The sequence below is a fragment of the Marmota monax genome, unplaced genomic scaffold (genome assembly GCF_021218885.2).
Source record: "Marmota monax isolate L192 unplaced genomic scaffold, Marmota_monax_Labrador192_F-V1.1 WCK01_AAM20220418_F8-fsc00018, whole genome shotgun sequence".
In the NCBI taxonomy this organism is placed as follows: Eukaryota; Metazoa; Chordata; class Mammalia; order Rodentia; family Sciuridae; genus Marmota; species Marmota monax.
In genome coordinates this window covers 3,002,711-3,030,657 of record NW_026692201.1, presented here as the reverse complement: position 1 = coordinate 3,030,657, position 27,947 = coordinate 3,002,711, and the positions used below count along the sequence as shown (strand labels likewise).

General features: G+C 38.1%; 1 protein-coding gene across 3 annotated transcripts in view; it reads left to right on the top strand.

The window, feature by feature from the left end:
• The window catches only part of Arhgef28 (Rho guanine nucleotide exchange factor 28), a 299,305-nt gene that overhangs the window by 22,984 nt on the left and 248,374 nt on the right, over positions 1–27,947 (top strand). For all 3 annotated transcript variants that reach the window (XM_058574125.1, XM_046427126.2, XM_046427118.2), the window contains exon 2: positions 23,386–23,429. In XM_058574125.1, coding sequence (XP_058430108.1) covers positions 23,397–23,429 — 33 coding nt within the window. In that variant the 5' untranslated portion in view covers positions 23,386–23,396. The remainder of the gene's footprint in view (positions 1–23,385; positions 23,430–27,947) is intronic.

Here is a 27,947-nt window from a genome sequence, read left to right as displayed (position 1 = left end):
GATTGACACCCATATGAATCTAAACCTTGGGCTTTGGGCCATTATATGATCCTGACTCCTAAATATCATGTATATGTTTTTTTTTTCTGTTTTATATATGTATTTATGGTGGCAGGGCTGCTAAAGGGATGAGGAGGGGCAGAGGGACAGGAAGAGGGAGCCAGCACACTGGATCTAGAATAGAAAGAGTCAAGGACGGTTTGAAAGAGGCTTTTTGGAATGAGAATTATTTCTGTAGAGCAAGAGGAGCCAGAAATATGGGACTCATTTACATCCTGAGGATGGAGAGACCTTTCACTGTGACCCTCTTTAGGATTAAGACACTGTAGATGTAAGGTAGTTCAACCCTAGTGTTTATTGATCAGGAAACTGGAGCTTAGAGACTTGGAAGCTATTTGCCCAAGGGCATGTTCCTAATGCCTAAAATAAAGTAAGCCACATGTTTGAACTTGTTCTTAGGTTAATTTTATTTAGTTTTCCTGTTTCATTGTAACCTTTTAAGATTTTGAAGCCAACTTTTGTTTGTTATCTCTATTTTATGTTTCTACTTGTTACCAGTAGAAAAGGTGCTTGGAAAACATCAAAAGGGAGTCTGTGCTTGCTTGAGGAAAAATAGCAGGGTGGTGGAGAAGCTGGAACAGAAATCTCTTCCTCAGCTCCCCAAGGAGATTGATGCAGTGTGGGGTGTAGGGTAAGGAATATCTAGGATGAACAGTGGGCCCCTCTGCAGTGAAGGGAAGCAGGGGAGGGCTACTGTTGTGGGACTCTGGGAGACCCTCTCCCCACCCTGTTGTGGCTCATACCTAGTCCCTGTTTCTCCGTTGAGTTTAGGTGTCCCAATTTCATCACTTCATGCATGGAGAGAAGTGTGTATGTAAACCTTTCACCAAGAGTATAACAGGAGGAAGTATGTTTTTGGAATTCTATGGGAACCCTAATTCTCCCATGAAACATAGCTAAACATGATGCATAAGCCAAAGCTCCAGGTCAGCGTATGAGTTAAAATGTCACTTATAGGTTGACCTCCTATGGAGTGTAGGCTTGTTTTGAAGCTGCAGATAATCCACTTATAAGTGTTGGAATCTGTAACTTCTATCACACAAAAAATGTGTTCTGATTATGGAAACTACCTGTATACATCAGCTTCTGATTTATCCAAATGAAAAGCTTATTTGTGTAAACATATCTTGATAGTAAGTGCTTGAGGAAATTAATTGAAACCCTGAAATTCTATAAGTCAGAGAAGCCAAAATGCTTTCAAAAGATGAATGCTGCTAATAGTTCTAAGATGTTTAAGAGAGTTGAAACAAGAACTTGAATTGGGTAAAATTTCATGATCTCAGCCCTAACCTGTTTACATACGCAGGCTTTGACTAGTCTGCTGAGTTTGTTTAGCCTTAAGAAGAAGGTAAAAATGCTCCTGGCCCAGGTAAGCAGGTAAATGAGAGAGACTTGGGTTTAATTCTCACCACAACCAGGGTTTAACTGGTGATTTTGGGCCTGTGCTCTATTTTCTAACCTATAAATGGGAATAATAATGTTTTATGGGCTGTTTGCAAAATAATTACCATATGTTAAGAGGCAATTTCGGATTTTGTAAATAGCAAGAATGGAGGGAAAGCAATAGGACTAGAAATGGGGTCTTGTCTTGAAATGAAGCATGTTTTACTTGATTGTATTATTTGGGGGAAACTGGTAGAGGTTATGGGAGATATTAAAGGTGTCACCAAGCTGCCCTTGTTGCTGTCACTCTGGGAAGTACAACACATAGGGCCTCATGTGTAGTAAACCACAGCCAATGTTTTTATGCAATGTACATATTCAAAAATGATCATTTTTAATAACTGCATAAAATTCTCTATTACTATACTCTTTCCAGTATGGGACTTTTAGGTTATGCCCAACATTTTTCTGATGGCATAATTTGTGACGTGCATCTTGTTCTGAGTTTATGGTTCAATTCCTACAAGATAAAAAAGCAATTTTGTGTTTTAACTGTCATTTTAAATTGCAAGTCAAGAGTTGGGATCCAGTGCTACAGCCATTGAGGGCCCAGCTTCCCATGTTCAATTATTTGTCATCGACATGTTTGTCTCAGTCAGTAGACCCAGGAACCTTCCCTACTCATCTTGGTTCCTGTTGGCATCAAGCAAAGAGTGTTTGTGGAGTTGAATTGAGGATATAAGTTTTGGGGTTACAAAGAGGTTTGAGAACCTCCAGGCTGTGTTTTCCTCCATGTGCTGTATGAACTATTTTGGAGTGACAGAGGATGAGAATATAAAAGATGATGTGATCTTTTTCCGCAAGCAGCTTATTATCTAGTTGAGACAACTGTATGCAGGAAGGAAATAGAGAATGTAGTCAAGTCTGAAATATCAATTGAAAATTTGGCTAGGAGTTCAAAACATTAAGCTCCAGAGAGAATCCATATTTCTGGAGTAATCAGAGAGGGCTCCCGGGAAGAGATGAAGTGACTTGGGTTTCAGGATTTGTCCATGGAGAGAGACAGAAGGGGAAAGGCACGGACTTTTGAGGAAAGGGTACCAGGATGAGCAAGAGTGCAGGTGTGGGAATGAGTGTGGACCCTGGTGGGATACAGGGAAGTGGCCTTGGATAGCTCGGCAGGGTGGGACTAAGAAGGGTTGGAAAGCAAACAATTTGAGAGGTCTAATAAGCAATAAGGAGGCTTTGTGTAAGTTTATGAGTGACATAAGGAAAGTGGTTGAACTGGAAATTCAAAGGTGGTGTCAGAAATATCTTTGAGAAGGTCATTCATAAGTACACAAACACTTGGCAAGAATAACAATATCTACTGCATTTGGAGTCCTTTGAAGTTTTCAAGAATCTGTTAATACTGACATGTCTAGGAGTGGACAAATAATTTTATTCCCATTTTACAACTGGGAAAATTGAACCTCCAAGTGGTTGAATGATTTCTCAGTGTCACATCTCATTCCTGACCCATGGGCTTTTTGGTGATACCTCAGGGTACATGGGGCATGTCTTCTTTTGTTAGGGGAACTACTTCTGGTAAGAAAAGGATGGTGTCAGCCTCTAGTTAATGTAGCATTAGGTCGCTGGGCAGGGTGGGTGCTTTACATACACTTAACTTCATCACCCTAACAGTTTTTTTAATTATTGGTATCAATAGCTCCACTTTATAGGCAGGAAAACTGAGGTTTCACAGAGGTTAAGTAACTTTCTCAAAGTCACACACCCAGTTAGAGGCAGAGCTGGGAGCCCTAATCCAAGTGTGTGTGACTTTCTTGCCTTGGGTCTTTTCAAAACCTGACACTTGGACAATACTGGAGCTGCTTCTATTTCCTGCTTTGCTTGGGAACATGTGGGGATTGATTTTAGGTGCTATGTATTCAAAATTAAGTAATTTTTTGGTTTGTCTTTTGGTACCAGGAATTGAACTCAGGGGCACTCGACCACTGAGTCACTCCTTAGCCCTTTTTGTATTTTATTTAGAGACAGGGTCTTAATGACTTGCTTTAGTGCCTTGCTTTTTGCTGAGGCTGGCTTTCAACTCATGATCTTCCTGCCTCAGCCTCCCAAGCTTCTGGGATTACAGGTGTGCACCACTGCATGCAGCTAAAATTAAATAATTTGGGGAAGAATTTAACTAAGCATGTATTTTGGCTTAATATTACATTATATTTTATAGAGGTGAGTGCATGGTGAGAATGCACTAATTAGTTTTAAAACACTAATTAGAGAAAACAGAATTTTGATCTTTATGATTTGGGGAAATCTATGCTTATACTTCTAAGCCCCTCCTTACTTCAGGATGGAGACTCAGGTTATTAGCTACATGCAAGAACTGAGTGAGTGGGCCCTGGCTTACATTTGTAGTCTAAGTACCCTCTATGCTGGTATCTTGCACACAGTGACATGGGAGCAATTTTAAGTCCTATACATGGTTTGATGTCTTCTCTGTCCTCAGTGCATATGCAGAATGTGCCTCCCCTCTCCACCCCTCCATTTTTCCCTTTGGTCTAGCTAACTGGTATTGATCCCTCACAACTCAGCATCATTCATGTCCAGTCTCTTCCTCTGGGCTGCCCCCACCCCTTATATCCAGCCCTTGGACTAGGCTTGGCATTTCTGCCCCATGCTTACCCCTGCCAGGACACTTCTGCCCTGTCAAAGATGCCACGGGGTGGAGATATCTGCATGGTGTTTGGGGGATACTGAGTTGGCCAAACTAGTGGAATGGCCGGTTTGCAAAGGGGATGTTGTATGAAAGAAATAAGCTGCAGAGTGCCTCAGTTATAGTTCTTGGATGTAAACAACATAAATAGACTTTGGTTCCTAAATATGATACTGATACTACTCCCATGTTATTATCTGCTTAGGAGCGAACCCTGGCGTAAGCATCATAGCCATGTGCTGACCCCTGGCTGCACTGAGGCAGGGAGTGGGTAATGAAATCCCATGGCTCTATAAGGGATTCTACTTCCTATCAAAGCTATGCATGATGGGGATTCCCCAGAGGGAAGATCCAGGTGCCTAGCAGAAGGGAAAAAAAAAGAAGGATGCCAGTACCCCACAAATGTCTGCTTCCCAGAAGAAAGGAAGGTGCATGGGCCAACTCACTGAAGGGGCTCTCACACATGCAGGTAGGAGAGAGGACTTCCCTCTCTAGCAGCAGGGAGCCCATGGGGGATTTAGAGCAGGGGAAGGGACTAGATACCCAGAGCATTATTTTCATTATAATTCATTATAATTGAATCTTTTTGTCTTGCCTTGAGCAGACTGGAGAGAGCTGGGGCCAACAGTGGGGAGACCAGTTGGGAGATCAGTGTGTCCAGTAAACATGAACTGGAGATCCAGAGTTTAACCATGGGTCATTAGGAGATGAGGGATGAGGACTCGTGCTGACCTTGGGGACGTCCTGAGACCTTTCTTGCCTCAAACATGGGTGTAACTTCACTGCCCCACTTGTTAAAACGTGGTTGGAATGAACTCATGAAAACCTTTGGTCCAGATTCAGGCTGATGGTGACATCCTTTTAAGCTCGTGGCTTCTTTTTGCCCTTTGTGATCATTTTCTAGCCACTGCTTATTTCTGCTTCCTGAAATGAGAAGTGAGGTGTGTGAAAACCCGAGGGTCGCAGTAATCTGAGCACACGCTGGCTTTGTCAGGGAAAGATTTTGCTTCCAGATTGTGCCTTCATCTAGTCCTTGGCACGCTCTGAGCCAGGAACTAGACAAAGTGAAAGGTTGTTTGAATACTGATGTAAAATCCCATTGGGCAGGGAAAACCATCTCTTTGAGTTATGAACACAATCTGTACAGTGGCCTATTCACTTCAATGTTAATTGTCACCATTTGAATGGAGTTGGAAAGCATTTAGAAAATAAGGGGAAAACGCCTTCAACAAAGCCCTTTTCATGGGTGGCTCTTACCATGTGCCTGATTCGACTGCTCTTGCACAAAATTCTGTATTTCCTCCCAGGGCTTTTTCATGCTTCTAGCTTGTACAATAGCTAGGAGTTTGGCCTAATTATGATTCATAGGCCAGCACATTTAAACCCCCTTGTGAAGCCTTCCTATACTGATGATTTTTGGTTAGTTTGCCTTTGGTGATTTTTGACCTGGTTAATACTGCAGATAGGTCATTTTTTTTTTTTTTTATCCAGATAGGTCATTTCTAGAGAGACTTATATCAGAATTGAAATTCACAAAGAGCTTTCCTGTGTTATCTTACTTTATCTCTCAACAGGCCATACAAAATAACTTCTAGTATCTTAGTCTGATTTGCTACGGAGTTTGTAAGAAAATAGTTAAAATTACTCTGTCTGGACCTCAAAAACATACAAATAGAGTTTCATTGTCCCTTTATTTGAGTAGCTCATAGTGTTTTATACACATAATTCATGAACTCTCACTGTGTGTAGGCTGTGGAAAATATTTTTTCCTTGAGGCACATAGAGGCACATAGAGAAATGAAGTCCCAAGGAAAGCAGGATGGTCCTGTGAACAGGAAGCCAGGGCTGATTTGAGTGCCTTGCTTTCAGTCTGATCCTTTTCCTTGTCCATTAGAAAACCTGAACTCAGGTATTGCCACATGACTGTAACTCCAGCTACTCAGGAGGCTGAGGTAGGAGGATTGCAAGTTCAAGGCCAGCCTCAGCAACATAGTAGGGCTCTGTCTCAAAGAAAACAAACAAACAAAAAACCCTGAACTCTTCTTTTTTTTGGGGAGGGATAATTGTTTTCAAGAAAAATAGTATTTTAGGCCAAATTCTCCCTGGAGAGCTAACTGTGAGAGGGGAGCCTTTGGGCGACGTTTTCTCATGCAATAGTGAGGTGGTTTCCTTTTCTTGCATTGTCAGCATACATTTTGTCTATGGTAGCCAGAAGCCAGATGGTCAGTGTGGTAGCATGTTTTTGTTTCTGAAAACCATGTTTAGATGTCCCCATCTCATTGGGCTGTGGAAGCCTTTCCAAATGTTGGAGAAGACAGCAGCTGCTCGTCCGCCTCAGGCTGTGATAGGCAGGGGAACAGGTCTCCTCTTCCCCTTATTTTCAGCATCTTCAAGGACAGGCATGGTCTCTCCTCTTCTTCTCTTAACCTCTTTTCACCTTCCCACTAGTGCTTTGATCAAAGAGTAAAGGAGCAAAAAGACTTGGTGTGCAGAATAAAACCCAGGCTGGTATGTCACATGTGTTCAGGGCAGCTCTGTGTGCCTGGGCACCTCAAACAGAGATTGTATTCACAACTTAACTCCTGGTTTCCTTCCCCCAAATGGGACCACCTACACCGTCCCCCAGCCCTGTGATGGAAGCTTCACCTTTTTCTCAGACTTCAAACTGGGGAGGTAGCTGTCTCTGTCTCTCATATTCCACTTCCAGTTTTCCAGGAAGTCCTACTGCCTCTATCTTCAGAATATATCCAGGATCCAGTTGCCCTCCCACCCCCCCAACCCCCTGCTACTCTGTGGTCTCAGCCACTGTCTTTCTTGCCTGGATTATTGCAGTGGCCTCCCCAAAGGCTTTTCCTTTGTCCCCTCTCAGTCTGTCTGTGGTGCAGTACTCAGAAGGATCCTTTCAGTGTATGTGTCAGATTATATAATTTCTCAGCTTAGAACCCTCAGATGGGTCTTCATTGCACTCAGAAGAGAAACCAAAGTCCTTATGGTGATGTGCAAAGCCCTTTGGGATCAGTCTGCCATTTTTCTCTCTGTACTAATATATATATATATATATATATAAATTGTAGATGGACACAATATCTTTATTTACTTATTTTTATGTGGTGCTGATGAGGATCGAACCCAGGGCCTCACGCGTATGATGCTGCTCTACCACTGAGCTACAACCCCAGCCCCTCTCTGTCCTAATTTTAAACATTACTCCTTCTCACCTATTCTGCCCCAAAGTGTGGCCTTGCTGCTCTGTGAATATGATCCTGCCAGACCTGCTTTTGTCTTGCCTTTAAACTTCCCACTCCCTACATCCTCTGCATGAATACTCTCAGCCCACATATCTCTCTCCTGCAGGCCTTCCCTGACCACTGTATTTAAAATTGCACCCTCACCACTGCCAGTCTTTTATTTTTTTAAATAACTCCTTTGCTTCATTTTTCAAATACCACACATCACCTTCTAATGCATGATAATTTTTCTTTTTAGATGTGATTTATTATTGGCCAGAGGTAAACTGTAAACTTCAGAATGACTGGGATTTTTGTTTCTCTTCAGTTATATAAATCTGGCACATAATAATCCTGGCACCTAGCAGGTGTCCAAATATTGTTGAATGAGTATATATTGTTTTCAAAACAATTATCTTTGCTTTCCAGTCCTAGTCAAAGGACACAGTAATTAGACTTATTCTCCTAATGAAATTTTGATACCTATGGAGCATAGCAAAGGGTGTGGGAGGAATATTTAAGCTGGGGAGAAGATAAACACATGACAATTAGCAAATGGTGCTGAGATATAATTGATTATTAGATTATAGGCCATCAACAAATAAATCACTCACTTGCTATAGTTGGGTTTCACAAGGCACATTCCACACTGGGGGATTGTGTGTTATCTGTGTTTACTGAATGCTCTTTGAACTCTCATCTGTATAAACATGTAATCTAAATTTATAGACCACACACATAGATAGGTTTGTGATGTACACAGATGCACACACGAGAGCCCATGGGCATACCCACATACACTCTCACGTACACAGAAAATTGCACATTTTCTAAAATTTGGCTAAGAGGCCTGCTTGCTCTAAACTATACCCCAATCTATGTGTCCTTCTTTCCTTCTGTGTTCCATTTTTTAAGTTATTTTGAGTTCTGGTATGCTGTCAAGGAAGATCAAGACTTTATAGCCATTGCTACCCATTATTATAGCACTCAGTTAATCAACCATCATCTAGTAAAGAATAGGAACTTAAAAAACTAGGAGACAAGAGAGGTAAAAGCATATGTGTTTGTGTATGTGCACATGTATGTTGGGTGTGGGGTTGACATGAACTAAAGTTAGTCCTATTAGTGTGGTGAGAAGTACTGATTAGGCACGGACCGTTTATTTGTTTTAGGTGCTGTTTAGGTCTTCATTTTATTAAACTGAAAAACATTCTTTTCTTTTTTTTTTCCAATTAACTGAGTTTTATTTTAACAGTCATAAGGCATCTCAGTAAACCCTTTTTTATTTCTTTTTCTTCCCTCCTCTCCTCCCACCCCCTGAACCCCTGGGTCTACTCTACTGATTTCCCTTCTACTACTGCTGCCTATTACTACTGCTACTGCTACTACTATTGACATCATCATCATTTTAATTAGACTGTATATTTGGGATATATATCCTGTCACTGATAATGTTAGTTTCTTGGATCATGTTTATTTTCCAGATCAGGCAGAGAGTGGTTCAGTTCGTGGCATGCAAAGATCTGTCTTGATGTGGCATTTGCTGCCTTAGGTACTGCAAAGCATCACATTTAGTTCCTAGTTCCTCTCTCTCTTTCTTTATCCCTCCCTCCCTTTCCTATGGATGGAACCTGGAGTCTCCCCACATGCTAGGCAGGCACTCTGCTACTGAGCCCCCAGTTCCTTTTGAACAGTGCTTTGGTCAGTGTATTAAGCCCAGTGTTGCATTAGGAAGCACATCAATATTTGAGAGTTATAAAAAACATGAACATGACCTAAGGCGGGGACACAGAGTTTTTCTGAGGATTAGTATAAGCTACTGCTGTGAAGAAGAAAAAAGCCCACATTCTACCTGCTACAGTAGGCATTGTATTTTTTTGGGAGTATATCCAGTGTTAAAAGAATCTCCCACTTGTCCAAGTTAAGATCACCTGGAAAGATAGAGACCTTTTCTTTGGTTACTCTTGGTGTAGAATACTGATGAGAAACTTAACATACCATAATGTAAACCTATTCACCTTAGAGGAATCTATGCAGATTGCACATTTTAATTTTTTACATTATTTTTAAATGTTGTAATAAGACTGCCTTTATATTTTATTTAAAATCAATTTTAATTTTATTAAGTGTGAGTTAACAGTGAAGTTATGTTGTTAAATGTTTAGGAGTTTTATCTAGTATATCATATGTTCTTTATAATTTTAATTTAATTTTTCTTTTCTTTTTTTGTTTTTGTTTTTCAGTACCTGGATCGACTCATGTGCTTTACCACTGAGCTTTTTATTTTTTATTTTGAGACAGGGTCTTACTCAGTCACTGAAGTTGGCCTTGAACTTGTGATCCTCCTGCCTCAGCCTCCCAAGGTTCTGGGATTCCAGAAGTGTACCACCCTGAACAGCTTAGTACACATGTTTTTTTTTTTTAAAAAGGGGATTTATAAACTACTTATTAGGAAATTACACCTGGATATTCTTAGGAAGTTAATTGGTGTGATTCTCCTAGAATATAAAAAATAGAAAGGAGAAGATCTCCTTTCTGAAGGAGTCTTCAAGAGGTAGTTAACCATTTTTTGCTTTAAGGAAGAAGCATACTTAAACCATAAGCCACAAAATTAAAAGCTGTCTAATATCCAGAGAAGGACATGGAACAGTTCTTCAGTGCCTAGGAGTACCCTGTGACAGGACACTGCACATCCCTGGCCACCACACTCTAGTGCTAGGACCTGTATTCTCCAGCACATTCAGCATCCTCATTTCTTTCTTCTCCTTGCAAATAGACACAGGTTTGCACTGCATTTGAACTGGTAGCTAGTAACTTTGTCACTTCCAAAGACCATGGCCCCTTCTGAGTCTTCATTCTTCTTAACCTTACTGCAGTCTGTTGTAAACACTAAGTGTTGTGTGTTATTATATTGAACTGTTATTTAGCTCTTGATTTTTGCTAACTGGACACGTGTTAGACTTGGCAATCTGTAAACCTCTCAAAGGCAGGATCTTATATATTTCTTTATGCCCATTGTAATATTAAGGATGACTTTTAAAAATAGATGCTTAATTTGTTTGAGATATTTTTATAACTCATTGCAACATTTAATACTTAATGGAAAAAGAAACTTCTTTTCCATTTTAATTTTAAATTCCAAATGCTAACTCTCACAAGTCTTTGTATATGATAGAAATCTATAGCAATGAATCTTAGTATGTGTAGTCATGTTTGTGTAGGTCCAAGGAACCCATGGTTAGAGGTGAATTTCAATCACAATTACAATTTTTAAGCTTACGTTTCACCAGTGAAACCATTGGATCCCTAGTCCTCAAACTTCCTCCTTTATAAGACACCATGATCCCTTTCTTGGTGTTGGCTTTTTTGATGGCTTTAGCTCAAAGCTCTTTCCTGTCCCTGAGCTCCTACAGCATTTACCATGTAGCCTGGTTATTCCAAGTTCTTACCTCCTGGCTGCTACTTCACCTGCCCTTATCACACGAGGGGGCCAGAAATTGCTCACATCAAGGAGCCTATGAGCACTGGTCAATTCTCATCCTGATTTGCTTCATTTACGTCACCATGTTTGCTGCCTTCTCTCTCTTTTGGATCTGTCTCCTTTCTTAGATTTTGTCATATTATACTTCTAAATTTTTATCATAGCAATAGAGTGAGATGGTTGGGAAGGAAGGATTTGGAGCAGACTGGTTTAAATCCTGGTTCCAAGTTTTCTTTCATATGTGGAAGCTAGAGAGGAAAAAGGAAATGACAGGTGTGGTGGTGTTGGGGAGGAATTGCATGAAAAATCAAGGGAGATCAGTAGAACAGAGGAAGGGGACCAGGGGGTGGGAGGAGGGGAGGGAAGGGGACAGGTGCTGGGGAGGGCTATTGGTCCAGGTATATTGTTATATTGTGTGCATGTATGAATATATAACAACACATTCTACCATTATGCACGACTGTAATGTATCAGTAAAAAAGAAAACCATATATAAAAAATAAATCCTGGTTCTGCCACTTATTAGCTGTGTAACCTTGGACAAAGTGCTTAGCCTCTCTGGGTTAATATCAGCATTTTTCTACATGGTTTAATATCAGATGAATTAAAAAGCACTCAGATTATGCCCAGTGCAATGAACATGCTAAAGAAATGTCAGCTCTGATTGCTATTTCATGGATGGTTCTTTCTTGATGTCTTTGTAAACTCCTCTTCCTCAAATTTTCTCTTGGACTTCTCCAAGTTTCTAAGATAAGCTTTTCTGTATTTCCAATTACCCACCTCTTCAATCATGTTATTTATTCCCAATAGTGTCAACGTTTGTACCATATAATCAAAATCTTGTTCTCCAGTCCAGACCTCTCTTTCTGGAGCTCCAGATTTTTGTTTTCAACCCACCCTGGGCACTATCATCTCATCTTACTTCCTTCCTCTAATAATGTTTCATTATTTATCTATTTCTCTTGTCTGCTTTTCTTTACACTCTCCTTATTTTGGTTGATGGCACCACCCACCTAGTTTCCCATACTGGGAGGGAAGGAGTCATCTTATATTCCTCCTGGTCCTCATGCCTACATCTAGTCTAACACCAAGGCTTGTCAGTTTTATACCTTATGTATTTCTTGGCTTTACCTTTGCCCTTCCTATGGCATTGCTTTCAATCAGCTCTCATGCATGATGCACCTGAAGGATAGCTGTGGTCTCTTCTTTGGTTGCCCTGACTGTAGTCTCTGTCCCCTTTGTCCAGCACTTGCAGCCACTGTGATCTCTTTAACACCCAATTTGCATCACAGCCTCCGTGCTTAAAAAGCTACTTACATCATTTAGTATGACATATCATTGGGGTGTGGGAAAAGTTTCCATCTCCTTTCTATCACCATCCCATACACACATTCTTCAGCAGGCCTGGAGATCTCTGTAGCATCATGAACAGATCTTTTATGCTTCCATGGAGCTGTGTCTGTTTCTTCCAACTGAACTGTTCTCCTGTTTCTCGGCTTACTTGGCAACAATACCATCTACCTCAATGATTCTCAACAGGAGCCACTGTTGGCGTTTGGGGTGGGACAGTCCTTTGTGCAGGATTGATCTGACGTGAAAGGATGCTTAGCATACTTGGTTCCTGGGCGTTGAATGCTAATAGCAGCTCCCTTCCTCCTCCTCTTCCCTCACCCCACCAACCCCGGTCACTATGACAAGCATAGAAGCTGCCTACCCCCATTTCCCAACCCCTTTCTGGGTAGGATGTCCCTAGTTAAAAACCAGTGTGTTCTTTAAAACTCAGCTGAGGCTTCATCTACTTGGGAAGCTGTACCTCCAACCTCTGCAGCTGCTGATACAGTTGAGCATTTCTGCCTCCCGGTCCTCGCTGATCCCCAGCACATTTTGTATTTTCATCATTTCCTTCTCTCTCTCATTGGGCGGGCAGTTCCTCTAGTACAGGTTTTATCTTTGCATCCCTAGGATCTAGTATATAATAGGCACCCAGTAAATATTTGTAAAACAAGTGAATGTTTATATTATCCTTGGTATACATCTATTCCTTCAGGTCATTATTTATCTATTTCACATCTGTGTATCCTTCCTTTTCATGTAGTTTTAAAGGGACTTAAAGGAAGAAACTTTAACGCCATTTAAAAAAAAAAAAACCTGTGGGTAGCATTGGCTATGTTGAGCTAAATTAAACTTTAGAGACTTAGTCATATTTCTAAGGTTAAATCTCAATTCTTTAAATCTTTGCATAAGTCATATTTCTAAATGTTAAAGTATTATTCTACTCTCTTTCTGGAGCTCTTTATCTAGGTCTTGTAGTTTTGTCCACTTATTTTATAGTTTAGAATTGGATATGATAATTAGCTATGCCAATTTAACAATACCTTATTTTTTAACATTTATTTTTTTAGTTGTAGGGGGACACAATATTTTTTTTTTAAATTTTTTTATGTGGTGCTGAGGATTGAGCCCATTGACTTACACATGCTAGGCAAACACTCTACCACTGAGCCACAACCCCAGCCCAAACAATACCTTAATTTTAATCAACTCAAGAAAGTAATTTTCCATCCCTGTAAAAACTATATAAAGCCTGGGTGGGGAAAGGAGGTAGGTTTTGAGTTCTGGAAGAAAAATCACATTCTTCTGGTTGAGAAGCCGCTTCTATGGAACTGTATTGTTTGTAACCTTTTGGGGGTTGGCATTTTTTTGCATAGCAAAATTTTCTGAAGTTTTATTCATGTTATTATATGTATCTGCAGTTTGCTCTTTTTTATTGATTAATATATAGTCACCCTTGTTATCTGTGGGGATTGGTCCCAGGAATCCCCATGGGTACCAAATCCAAGGATGCTCAAGTTCTTTATTTAAAATGGTGGTATTTTTGTATAGCCTGTGCACATGCTTCCATATGCTCCAGATAATCTCTTGATTACTTATACTTGACTAACATAATACAAGTGCTATGTAAATAGTTGTTATATTCGTGTTATTAAGGGAATAGTGCCAAGACAAAAATCTGTACATGTTCAACACAGATGCACTCATCCTAGGCCTCGCTACATTTCCAATCTGCAGTTGGAGAAACCCATGAATGTGGAATGAGGGCCCACTGTACACTACTGTGATACGGACGTTTTTCTGTAGTATGTGTTTACATACCAGGATTTAACCTTCAACCTGTTGAAGCACAGCTTGATAGATTCTAGCTTTTGGTTATTACAAATAAGGCTGCTGTTAATGTTTACATCCAGTTTTTTATGTGAATATAAGTTTTTATTTCTCTGGAGGGAAAATAGCCATTAGCACAATTACTGGCATGAATTGCGTATTTAGTTTCTAAGGAACAAACTTCTCCAGAGGGGCTGTATCGTTTTGCATTCCCACTAGCAGTGTGTGAATTTCCAGTACATCCACATCCCCTTTGGCAGGTGGAAGTGTCACTTTTTTTTAAACCATGATGAATGATATGTATTGATAGCTATGATTTTAATTTGCCTCTCCCAAATAGCTAATGATTTGAACATCTACCCATGTATTTATTTGCCATCCTTATGTCCTCTTGTTTAAAACATCTGTTCTTAATTTTGTCAGTTTTTCTAATTGGGCTGTTGGAGGGTTCTTTGTTGAATATGTGGTTTGTAAACATTTTCTCCTAGACTGTAACATGTCCTTTCATTCTCCTCACATGGCCTCTTACAGAGCATAAATTTTTAATTTTGTTGTCTAACATGATTAAAAAATCATCTTAGCTTTTTTCAGGTGATGAATGAATGAATGAATCTGATGCAAACTAGAAACTTGTTATGAAAATTCACTTGCACAAAATTTTCTGTCTCATTTCATAGAGCTCATGGGCTCTCTCAAGCCCTCCATGGACTATAATTTATGATCTCATGGCTGAAGTAATATTGTATTAATTTCTAGTAATCCCAGATAGGACTCCAGGAGAGTGGAGTTCTATCTGGGTTTACTTCCCCTTGTCAAAGTGAGAAGTGGGAAGCCCTGCAGTTTACAAAATAAGAGCAAGTTGAGCATGCTTCTTACCAGGCTAGGGCCCACTCAAGTGCCCTTTTCTCAGTAATACATTCCTTGGTCTGTCTGGGAGATGTTGCCAAGTTGCTACTCTATATTTTTGTAGACTGAACAGCACCACAAAAAAACACAATCTTTCTTACATTGGATTCAAACATTTAGGCATCAGAAATGAATGAACTTTGGAACTTTCATACCTACCAGTTCAGTTTTATTATCCAGGACTCTCTTGTTTGTGTGATTTATTATTTTTCTTAATCTAACTTTATAAAAATGGTTATAAAAGTAAGACAACAAAAATAAGGTATTGGTGAAGAATCATGGGTCTGCTAAATTTGATATGGTCATTCACTATGCCCAAGCATAGAATCCTCAATACAAGCTGGGCTTTCACTGAACTTGGGAATGTATTCCATTATGAGAGGAAAGCAAAAGGGAAGCACATGGGAACGCTGGAATATATGCTGTAAATTCTGATTAACAGGTGGTGTGTAATTAGGAGTGTCATTGTTAGATGGCTGGCACAATACCCTTGTTCCCTATCAGTTTGTTCTCTTTCGTCGCAGATGCAGCCTGTGTCTTTTAAGGATGGGTTGGATATAAACATAGACTCTGCATCTGCATTCATGTCTGTCCCAATGCTGAGCACATTCCATTTAGAGAATTCCTCTCTCCCTTCATGCTTGCCTTCCTCTACCCCATTCTGCCATTTCAGTTGCCTCCCTCCTTCCTCTCTCTGGCTTCTCCTGGATGTAGACCTTATCATCCCAACCAGACTGTGAACCCAAGCGATGATAGCTGCAGCATGCGATATATTTTAATACCTCTCCCAAGCAGCCTACATGGTGCTTTGCACAGAGTACATGACTGTGAATTGACTTTTGGATATCAAGGAGGGACTTTAGAGATCTATTTCTAATGAACAAATAGTCACTTTGATAGGTTGTATCTTGTCCAAGATACTTGAATGGTAATTGAGCTTTGCACTGCCTATGAACAATACATGAAACAGACTCACAGCAGAAGTAAAATTGTAAAGAAGATGTTCAATAAATTTGGAAAAAGCCTTTTTAAAAGGCTTAGTGATAATCACTTTGTCTATGTGCAAATATATCCTGAGAAATACAAATGAGTGTGACAGGCGTGGCAGAACATTTTGTTAGCAGCCAACTCATGCTCCCTCTTTGTACTTTATAAACATCCTTTAATTTAGGCTGCACCATTTCAGACTGACTAGCTCCCCTTCTTCCTCCCCACTACTCAGCCTTCATTAGTCAGAATTAATGAGATCCTGTTGAATAGTTAGTAGTGTTTCCTTTCTAATCTTTAGACATCTCTTCATTGAGTTTACCAAATAATTCAACATTTTTCACTCAAAGCTGCTTAGGATTGCATAATTCAGATAGATATCTCTGGTCTGAATCAGATATATAGATATCATTGGCTATTCAGTGGTAGGTTTATTTCTAAAATGCTCTTTCTCTCTCTCTTTGCTGATTTCCATTGTGTTGGCATCAAAGGGTTTTACTGAGACTTGGCCTTATCTCCCAGTTATGTGTTGTGTCTGAATAACAGCTCCAACATTTCTAAATATGTGACATTAGGCATGTTGGAATTTTCAATTCTGTGCTAATTCTAAGAACGAACAGAAAGTGAATTGTGTGTGTGTGTGTGTGTGTGTGTGTGTATGCGTGCTCGAGTATGCACATATGTGTGCATGCAATTAATTGGGGAAGGAGATTGGGAATTTTTCTTATAAACCATAACATCTATGCTGCCACATTTTAAAATAATAATAACAACAATAATAATTTTTATTATTATTGGTACTGGGGATCCAACCCAGGGCCTCAAACATGCAAGGCAAGAGCTCTAATCCTGAGTTACACCCTCAGCATGCATTACATTTGATTTTCAAAGCACAATTGTGACAGTAATTTTTACTCAAGAGCTTCCATTTCCTCATGGTGGGGAGAGGTACTCTTATTCCTTTAATAATGAAATTATTATATTTGAAGCTCCTGTCGTCTCATGATTTCCCCCCCCTCTTTTTCACTTGTTAATGGGTCTCTGCCACATTCTCATGGATCAATAACTTCATGTATAGTTTAGTCAGTTCTTCAATAACACTATTCCCAACTTTGCAAAAATTTTATGCTTTAAAAAACATTTCCAGTTTTATTTTAAACTGACTTGTATTTTATTTACATCAGTTGGTCACCATACCAAGACCAAAGCAAACAAACAAGAGAAAACAAACTACAAAACAATTTGTTTCTCTATAAGGATGTAATAGCTGGTAGATAGATGCTAGAATTAATTGGAGGAATGGGGCAGTGTATGAATGGGGAGGGCATTGCTTATCTGGAGCTTAATTTTATAAATGACCAATTCATTTAAAAAAAATAATCTTAAGTTTCTTTCACTTCTTATGTAACTTTGTAATAGGAGGGAATTAAAGGTAATATTCATGCAACAAGGGCTTCCTATGTATTTTGTTCAAGGCTGCTGTGAGGATTTTTGATGGCACTTATGGAATATTTAGCATATGACTGAATCATCTTTAGGTTTCCAAAAGGTAATTATTAATGATGATAAGTATTCTTTGGGTATCACCTACTAAATGGTTTTATAAAAGTCATGTAAGAGTCATGTATGTTCAAAGACCAAATTCAATATGTCTTAGAATATTTCATTTAGATGCACAAACATGGAAACCCAAAATTTCATAAAGTCAAGAATTGATTTTTTTCTTATAAGTTGAATGTTAAATTTGCTTTGCTCTTTAAAACAAATCAGCCTGTTTAAAAGGCTCTGATATTTTTCTTTAGAGATATCTAGCTGTCACAGGTATTAGAATATTATATATTCCTTATAATGTATGCCTAAAATATGCATCTTGATATTCTTTTCATAAGATGTTTTTCTTCTTTAGGGAAAAAACTTAAAAACTGTGGTAGCCTACTAAGGCCCAAATCATTCCCTAATATCTGCCAGCAAGACTTTGCAAATATTTTGGCATTTACTTTTCCAAGAAATATTTTTGGAAAATGTAGTGCAATTCTTTTAGAAGTACTTGAGTGTGAAAAACTTAGAATCACAGGTGAAAAAGTCAAGCATTAGGAAATAAAATGAAGCACAGAGGATGACATTTATACAGTGGAAAAACTAGACCTTATGAAGAACTTAGGCAGTTGAAACTTGCCTGGCAAACACAAATTTGTTTGATTATTAAACTTTAGGTAAAGGAGACACAGCATAGTTCAGCTATACAACTGTGCAAGGGAACATAGAACTTACTGCACTTTACTGTGTAGGAATCAGTTTGGGGAAAACCATATGAGAATATAAATACTTAAAATATTCAATTTGAGGTTTATATTTATGTTGGTATATTATATATTTTCCCCAAATTATTTTTTTCTACAACTCATCTAGGAAATTCTGATAGGAGTTTTTTTTTTTTCCTAAAATGTCTTAAAATTTAAGAAAGACAACAAACGGCAAAGTACTCCCACATTTGCTATGTAAATGGCATTTAAAATTTTGTCATTTCCAATTTTCATTAAAATTCTGCAAAATTGGTATTATTTTGATAGGGTTTTTAGAAGGATTGGGACTGGGGTTGAAGATGTGCACTACTTCTATTCGAATTTATGTATCAAGAGTGAAATATCTTTTTCAGCCATGAAACATTTTAAAACCAATTTCAAAGTAAAAAGAGTAATAAGAACCAGACATTCAAGCTGAAGTGTTACAAAGTTTTAGAATGACTAAACCAACATTAAAAAAACAAATAATGGCACATATTTTAGTTTTTTTTTTTTTCCGTAGGGTAAAAAAACCCACACACAATACTTGCTGCTCAGAATGGTTTTTAAATTTCTATACTGAAAATGGCAAAGGCAGAGTACACAGGAATAATAAGATATGAGTTATTAAATATAAGGCATTATTGGCCCTGGATGGTTCACTTTTGGGCTGAGATCATGTTACAATTCAAATGTTACAATTTGTGCTGACTGACAAAACTCTGGAGAAACCAGATTCTTCTTCAAGTTGTGCCATGTTGGAATTTGCATGAGACTCCAGTTGACATGTGCCTTCTCACCATGTAAATAGAGAACTAGTTCCTGGAGCTTGCCACACTCCATAGGTCATGCTTAATTCTTCTAAAGGAAGAGAACAGTACCCATGGCCTGAGGAGGAGGGGAAAAGGACTACTTTTTAGGAGCAGATCTTCAAAACGTTGTTGCCATGTTCCCTTATTAAATAAGCAAACAAACACGTATCTCATTTAATGTATTTATAAATCATATTAGCCTAACAGTGTGTATTCCAAAGCATACACAAAGTGGAAAAATTATGAATATCAAACATGACAGTAATTTTTTTCTATTAATAAACCCTTTTTGTTTTCTAATATGTAAAATATATAAAATGCCAGTGATAGTAATATGATGAATACTTGCCATTATTTTTGTAAACTTTGGTTTAATCATTTTAATACTCTGTAAGAGTCCCACTTGAATGTCTGGTTCTCATTACTGTTTACTCTGAAGTTGGTTTTAAAATGTTTTATGGCTGAAGAGGATACTTCACTTGGATGCATGGATTCTAGTAGACATGCTTTTCTGGCTGCACACACAAATTTATAAGGGACTTATGTTTCAATTGTATTTACCTTTTATGCAAAAGTTTCTTGTTCAGATGTAGCTGGTAAATAAATTCTCATCTTCTCTGATGGCAACCCATCCTTCTGCAAACTAATTAGAAGTTGTTGCATTAAGGAAAGAAAAAAAAATGCTTGAAATGTTCCCTTTGGAATATTTAAAAAAATAGACTAGAAAGCTCTTTTTCCAGCAATTTACAGAATGCAGATGTGAGGGCTACCAGAGGTGGCAAACTTAAAAAAGTTATTGCAACAAAATCACATAACAACGAACATGTGTGCAATTACTCTATTTCAAAATGTTCTAACTGTGGCATGCAACATTTATAATCTTTTGAAATGCATTTTCTTTTTCATTTATTAAAATATCACTCCCTTCTTGAAGGGACAGTCTATTTATCTGGAAAAAAAGCACGTTCTTTAAAAAGCACCTGATATAAACAGTCACTTTCCATCTCAGAAATCTTAGCAAGTTTGGAATTTTTCTATTTTTATAAGAGAAAATTATGTAGTATGTGTTTAAGTTTGACAACTTAAAAAGAATCTTTTGCCACAACATGATCAAAGTACCTCAAGGTAGTAAAAATTTTTATAATTACATCCTATCTCATTACAGAAATGGTCACTATGTAACCGCAATGAAGCTCTTATTTCTGTAGTTAACCATATTGACTGGCTAGCATCCTGCTGATTTCCGTGTGTTTTTGTCTTCAATGTATTCATTGCAATATCTTGCCTATGACTGACAAAGTGAATGAATCTCATGTGTAATGCTTTTAAAACTTCTTATCAGAGTAGCTGCCTTATTAGTGGTTATACTTACAGTTTTCCTATAGGACATTATTATTAATTAAACAGCATCTTCTTACCAAAAACATTTTTTGTTATACTTTATAATCAGACAAAATCTAGCAAATTCTATAAGCTGAGTTGTGGGAAACATCTCTACTCTTATCTAAGTGTATAGAAAACGTCACACACAATTTAATTTGCTGAATATAGTTGTTTCTTAAAATATCTAGCAGAGTCTAGAACAGTTTTACTCAGAGAGGAATGCATTTTTTTGTTTAATTTTTGTGTATTATTTATGTCATTTAAAAATCACTGTAGTTACTATGGTAATGCATTTATTTTCCTACTAAGTAACAATATTAAAAAAGTCTTCTAGTTTTATCATTGGTGAAATTTTGCAAAGGATTGGAATTGAATATGGCATGACTGTAAACAGAAGAAAAAATTGCTACTAAATCTTGAGGTGCAGCAGATATTTAGAGTGGGGGTCATTCATGGTCAATGTTAGTGGATATAGATTCATATTTTAAATGCTTTCTTGATAAGTTAGAATTTGAGGTTATCAACTTATCAGTGCTCTTGGGTTAGTCATTTTTATTTCATAGTGTGTTTGGCAAACAATTCATAGTGGGAATTCATATTAGGAATATTTTATCATATTCTTGTTAGGTTATCTTTATTTTGAAGTTTCTTTCCCAACCTCTTGAATCCATTGGTGTGGTCTGTAAAGTGAGTTCATTAGAAGTCGGTGATTATCATTCAGAAGCCCATTTGAGTGGGTCCATCACGCCTCCCCAGGGCATGACATGTTGGAAACTGTCATCAAGCCCTTGACCTTGTGTGAACCTCTGTTGCCCGTCAAGATGACTCATGGAATATAGCTTGTGACGTTAGAGGCTACCATGCCAGTATGCGTATGAAGTATTAGTAAAACTCAATATAAGTGGTTTCAGACAAAATAAATAGAAAGAGAGCTTTTCCTATTTTCTTCCTTGCCAAGTGCATCCTCTGGGAATTGCTATACTAAATGCCATGTGTCTGCCTTCTTAAATCAAGTCCCCAAAGTACTGCAGTGGGACTGTGGCCTGGGACCCAGAGAACCTGGGCTTCAAAGTCGGGGAACAGGCAGGAATGTGACTGGAGTGGGGAGCCGCAGTGAAGAGGCAGCGAGTCCCCTGTGTGTGGTGCTCAGAATCCTCATGGAGCCTGCCCTTCACTTTGTCCTGATCTCTTTGCTGTTGTTTCTTTGCCTGAAACTTCCTGAGGGCTGGACCACTTTGTGGTCACCTGACCCATAGTTGTCGTTCAATGAGCGATGCCACATCTTTTTTGTTTTGTTTTATTTTTTTCTAATCAGGAAGCCAGTTTCTGGCTGTTATTCAAAAATTATTTTTAGTTTTTAATTGTGGCCAAATAAACATAACAATTTACCATCTGAACCATTTTTCGGTGAACAGTTCAATAGTGTTAAGTACATTCATGTTATTGTGCAACAATTGCCATTGTTTATCGCAAGAACACTTCTCCTAGTGCAGAAAACTAAAACTCCATATCCATTAAAATCCATTAAATAATGAAGTCTCCCTTCCCTCCTGGTAACCACCATTCGACGTCCAGTTTCTGAGTCTGACTGTATTTTTGATACTTCATACAACTGGAATCATGCAGTATTTGTTCTGTCTGTCTCCTTCACTTAGGATGATGTTAAGCTTCATCTACACTATGAATAATATTCCACTGTACATATAGTCTACATTTTGCTTATAGATGTCTGTCCATAGACACTGTGTGCTAATTTTAAAAGGGCAGCACCTGCAGAGGCAGATGTAGGGCACACAACCAGCAAAGAAGTTGGTTAGCTTGACAGTGAACTGCATGCCCCCACTGTGATCCTGTGGCTGGAATCTCTAGTATCTGTGAAAGAGAGGAAACTAGAACTGTGGTGTTACTATGTCTTCTGCTTCATCTGCATAGAAGTAGATCTGACTTCCATGTGGCCTATGAGTCAAACGATGAACTAAGGCAAAACTTTCAAGGCACTTCTGTTCCCTTCCTTGGCTTTCTGAAATATTCATATTCTGGGAGCAGCCGGTGGCATAATGCCTGAGGTCATAGGTTTTCCTTATGTGGGGAAAATATTATGAAGGAATAAAAGTGGAGTAGAGATATATGTGTATATATTTAAATTAAAATTATTTCTATGTTGCTTCATAAATATTACATGTACTATAATGAACTTACTGTGTTTTTTATTGTGGTGAAACTTGGATAAGTTTACCATCTGAACCACTTTTGAGTGTACAATTCCAAACTGTTGTGCAACCACCATCACGGTGCATCTGCAAGACATTTTAATCTTCCCAAATGGAAACTCTGCATCCATTGAACAATAAGCCAAGCTCCTGCCAACCTCCATTCTGCCTTCCATCTCTATGAATTTGCCTGTACAAATGGAATTAGGTGTATTTGTTCTCTTGTGATTGGCTTATTTCACTTAGTATAACATCCATGTTGTCAGAATTTTATTCCTTTTCAAGGCTGAATAATATCCCATGGCATATGTATGCCACATTTTGATCATCCATTTTTTAGTTGATGACATTAGGGTTGTTTCTCCTGGGGCTATGGTGAACTGTGCTACTATGAACATGGGTGTCAAATATCTAGGTCCCCGCTTTCAATTCTTTTGGTACTTCATACAACTTAGAGGTAAAATTATGGTATCATATGCTTATTGTATGTTTACTTTTTTGAGGAAAAGTCATACTGTCTTCCAAGGGAAAATATATGGATAGCATCTCATTCCTTTCTTCTCTCTCTCTGTCTCATATCCTGGGGAATCAAATTCAGGGCCTCCCACTGAGCTAAACCCCTCACTTTTTCTCTCTTCTTTCATAATGTCTCTGCAGTTTTCCAATGAATTTACTCCTCCCTCCAGGATTTGATAACTGAACAGTGGGCCACAGGGAGCTCTGCTGACTGGTTACATGGGGCCTCCTGCGATAACAGCTCTTGTTTGTTGTCATTGCAGATGCAGAAGCCATGGAGTTGAGCTGCAGTGAAGTACCTCTTTATGTAAGTCCCTAAGCTTTGGGCTTCAGGTCCAAGTGGCCCTTTCTTCATTCAGAACCACGTGACTGAAGTGGAGAGAAATGTTTTACTTGCTATTGAGTTGGGCTTTTTAAAAACAACACACTGAGCATTACTGTCTACTTCAAGTATTTGCATGGAGCCTTTTAAAACTGGTTGGCTCCTGTTTCTAAAGTCTGTGTTTTAGTTAGATTTCCTTCATAGTAATTTTTTTTAACTGTATGGTTTCTGGATTCAGAAGCACTCAGTTCATGTAATGGGTGATTTTTGAGAACATTATTTTATGATAAGAGTAAAAAATGTTTCTGTGTGTGTCTTTTGGGGAATGGTTTGGTGATAATTGTGTCAGCTAAAATTATGAAATAGAAATTCAAATGGCAAAGTTCTGGGACATGTACAGAATCAATAGGGGGCTGTGGGGCAGAGATGCCTAGTGAAATTCTTAGTTAGACATTTCTTCTGGGTAGAAGGAGGATTCTGTTTTTGAGAACAGTTCCTGGGTACAACAGGGAAGTGAACTGATTTTCTCTTCACACACAAAATGGCAGATAGTCTTGTCTGTCCTTCTTTGGGAAGCTGTGTTGGTGGGGGCTGGGCCTGGGCAGGGGAGTGGGGACATGTGGGGGAACAGTGTTTTGAAACAAAATACTAAGGGACTGGAACAAATTCAAAAACTTCAATTGATGAAAATATATTCATCCACCTCCCACACTTCACCTCCCAGCTAACATGGACCCCTCCTTCCTTTCCCCATTTCCTGCCACCTTCTCTCTCTTCTTCCACACCCACTGTACAGATCACTCCATCCCCTGGAGGAAGAAAAGATAATAAAATAAATGGGTTTCAGAATAATAAAAAGCGCTGCCTTCTGGGTTACCCAGTGGTCTGCAGTTTTCTCTCTAGATTGTGATTTGCAGGCTATAAAAGGTATTCTGGCTCAGCCATAATTAAAGATTAAAAAAAGACTGGCCCAAGGCTAAATTGTAAAGTACTACCAAGTCTTACTGTTCCTTTGTGTGTGCATGCTTTCTTTCTCCTTGCTATATTCATTTCATCCTACTCCCCTACTTCAAAATGAATGATCCTGAACCTAATCATGATATATAACTCTGGAGTTGATCAATCCTGGTGGAGCTAGTTTGAACAGAGACCTACTAGATTAGGGTCAGATTGGGGGGAGAGGCAGTACACAATGTCCAAGGAGAGAAGTCATTTAAACAAACAAAATAAAAATGCACAAGTTTTTCTAATTATTAAACAATATACTGATTAGAATAAGATGAAAAGTGTTTAGGAAAATGAGCTGTCATGGCATATAGTTATTATTAAAATATTAATATATTATCAGTTCTAAGGTGTTAGCTTTCCCCCCATTTTACTTTTGAAATTGAGGTGTTCTTACATTCACTGTGCATCTTGGCAGATTCTTTATGGATGCAATTGTGACCTTGGTCACAGTGGTTTAATTTTGTTATCACTGCAGTTTACTTATGTTCTTTGTTTATATTATAGGAATTAATTGCTTTCAAAATGATTTCAGCATTAAATGGCAAAGTTATTCTATATACAGATATGAAAACAGTAGCATGATATATGATAAAATCTATAAATTAATTTAGAAGAGCTTGTTTGATATGTATACAATAAAATTCTAGGTGATTAAACATTACATCATACTTACTCAGCATTTTTAGTGGAAGATAAAGTGCATATTATAACTGATGATGGGTTAGATGAAATACAGAAAATATATTAACATGCATCCTATGTGTATGAATTCTATTCAGCTTTTTTCACTTGACTTTTTTTTGTCAAAATTATCACAAATTGACATATCTCCAACTGTCCATTTGGCCTTACCCAGTAAGACATCAGTAGAATGTGTTATGATGGAAACTCATTTTAAACCAAATTCCACCAAATAAGTGACAGGCATATGGTGCAGCCCCCAAAACTGTACTACAACTTGTTTTATATCTTGAAGGACTGCTTCTTCCTCTTTGCCCTCCTATCTTCAGAGATTTGATAAATATCATCATTGGCCCCTGAATTCATGGGCTCTGCATTCATAGATTCAACCAACCACAGATTGAAAATATTTGAGGAAAAAATTACATCTGTACTCAACATGTAGACTTCTTTTCCATGTCATTATTACCCAAACAATACAGTACAGTGACTATTTATACAGCATGTACATTGCATTAGGTATTATAAGTAATCTAGAGATGATTAAAATATACAGGTGACTGTGCATAGGTTATATGCAAGAACTGAACCAGTTGTATAAGGGCTTTGAGCATGTGTGGTTTTTATATCTGCATAGGGTCCTGGAACCAATTCAAGGTTCTGAGGATGAAGCCCAGAATGTATCCACACTTTTTTTGGCGGGAGGCGGGGTACCGGGGTTTGAACTCAGGGTCACTTGGCCTCTGAGCCACATTCCCATCCCTATTTTGTATTTTATTTAGAGACAGGGTCTCACTGAGTTGCTTAGTGCCTTGCTTTTGCTGAGGCTGGCTTTGAACTTGTGATCCTCCTGTCTTAGCCTCTGAAGCAATGTAATCACTCTTAGATTCTCCTAGTTCACTGAATTTATAAACCTTTAATGTTTTTTTTGTAGTTTTATGTATTATATTTTATACACAATGGTCATAAAAATAAGAAGTAAACTTAAACTAAAAGAAAAAAATCAAAAACCTCATGTTTAGGACTGGAGCTATAGCTCAGTGACAGCTCAGTGACAGAGTGCTTGCCTAGCATGTGTGAGACACTACTGGATTCAATCCTCAGCACCACATTGAAAAAATAAACAAATGAAATAAAGGCATGTTGTCCATACACAACTACAACTTTAAAAAAACCCTCGTGTTTAATTTTATTATGAATTATAAGCACTATTGACATTTTGATATATATTCTCCCAGAGATTTGTCTATATCTGTGTTGAATTTTATCAAGTGTTCTCTTGGCATTTATTTTGATGATATAATGTTTTCTCATTTGATTGTGATATATTGGATTTCTTCATTTTGATGCTTTTGTGTACTTCTGACAATCCTATTTGGTTATTATGACATGTCTTTTTAGGAATAAAAAAACAAGTTAAAAATAATTGTGTCAAGTATATAATTCAAGTGTATAGTTAAGATCTCACCAAATTACCAATTCTGAAGAGCCCATAACATATTAGGATGCTATCTTAAAAGCATGTCTTAATACTAGGCATAATTATGTACTGATGTCTGAGAAAAAAAATCTCATTACAATACTATTTTTAAAGTAAATACATGAACACAATTTATCTCCGAGAGAATTAGATCACCTAAATGGGTCAATAATTCCAGAGGAAAAAATTAGTAGAAACTATTTCCCAACTTCTGTCTACCTTCTCAGAAAAGGGTACCTCATTCAGATAGTTTTATAAGTGATTTTAAAATTCCCTTTGACTCTAAACTGTTTTAACTGAATTATTATTCTTATAAAGCACTTGCCTAGCATGTATGAGACACTGGTTCAATCCTCGGCACCAAATAAAACTAAATAATAAAATAAAGGTGTTGTGTCCATCTACAATTAAAAATATTTTAAAAATTCTCCCCCATTGCATTTTTGGGTTACTATAAACCCTTTCTAAAGGTGATATACGTCTTTAAACATATAGGCAATCCATTTAAATCTTTTTTATTCCCTGTGTTTTTGCTTGGATCCATGAAGAAACATTTCAATTTTCTTTCTTATTTTTTTAAAATTTATTTTATCTTATTTTTAAAATACATGACAGTGGAATGCATTACAATTCTTATTACACATATAGAGCACAATATTTCATATCTCTGTATATAAAGTGTGTTCACACCAATTCATGTCTTCATACATGTACTTTGGATAATGGTGTCTATCACATTCCATCATCATTGCTAACCCCCTGACCTCTCTCTTCCCCTCCCACCCCTCTGCCCTATCTAGAGTTTGGCTATTCCTCCCATGCACCCCTTTCCTACCCCACTATGAATCAGCTTCCTTATATCAGAGAAAACATTCAGCATTTGGTTTTTTGGGATCGACTAACTTCATTTAGCATTATCTCCTCCAACTCCATCCATTTACCTGCAAATGCCATGATTTTGTTCTCTTTTATTGCTGAGTAATAGTCTATTGTGTATAAATGCCACATGTTTTAATCCATTCATTTACTGAAGGGCATCTAGGTTGGTTCCACAATTTAGCTACTGTGAATTGTGCTGCTGTAAACATTGATGTGGTTGTGTCCCTGTAGTATGCTGTTTTTAAGTCCTTTGAGTGTAGACCAAGGAGAGGGATAGCTGGGTCAAATGGTGGTTCCATTCCCAGCTTTCCAAGGAATCTCCATACTGCTTTCCATACTGGCTGCACCAATTTGCAGTCCCACCAGCAATGTATGAGTGTGCCTTTTCCCCCACATCCTCGCCAACACTTATTGTTGTTTGTCTTCATAATAGTTGTCATTCTGACTGTAGTGAG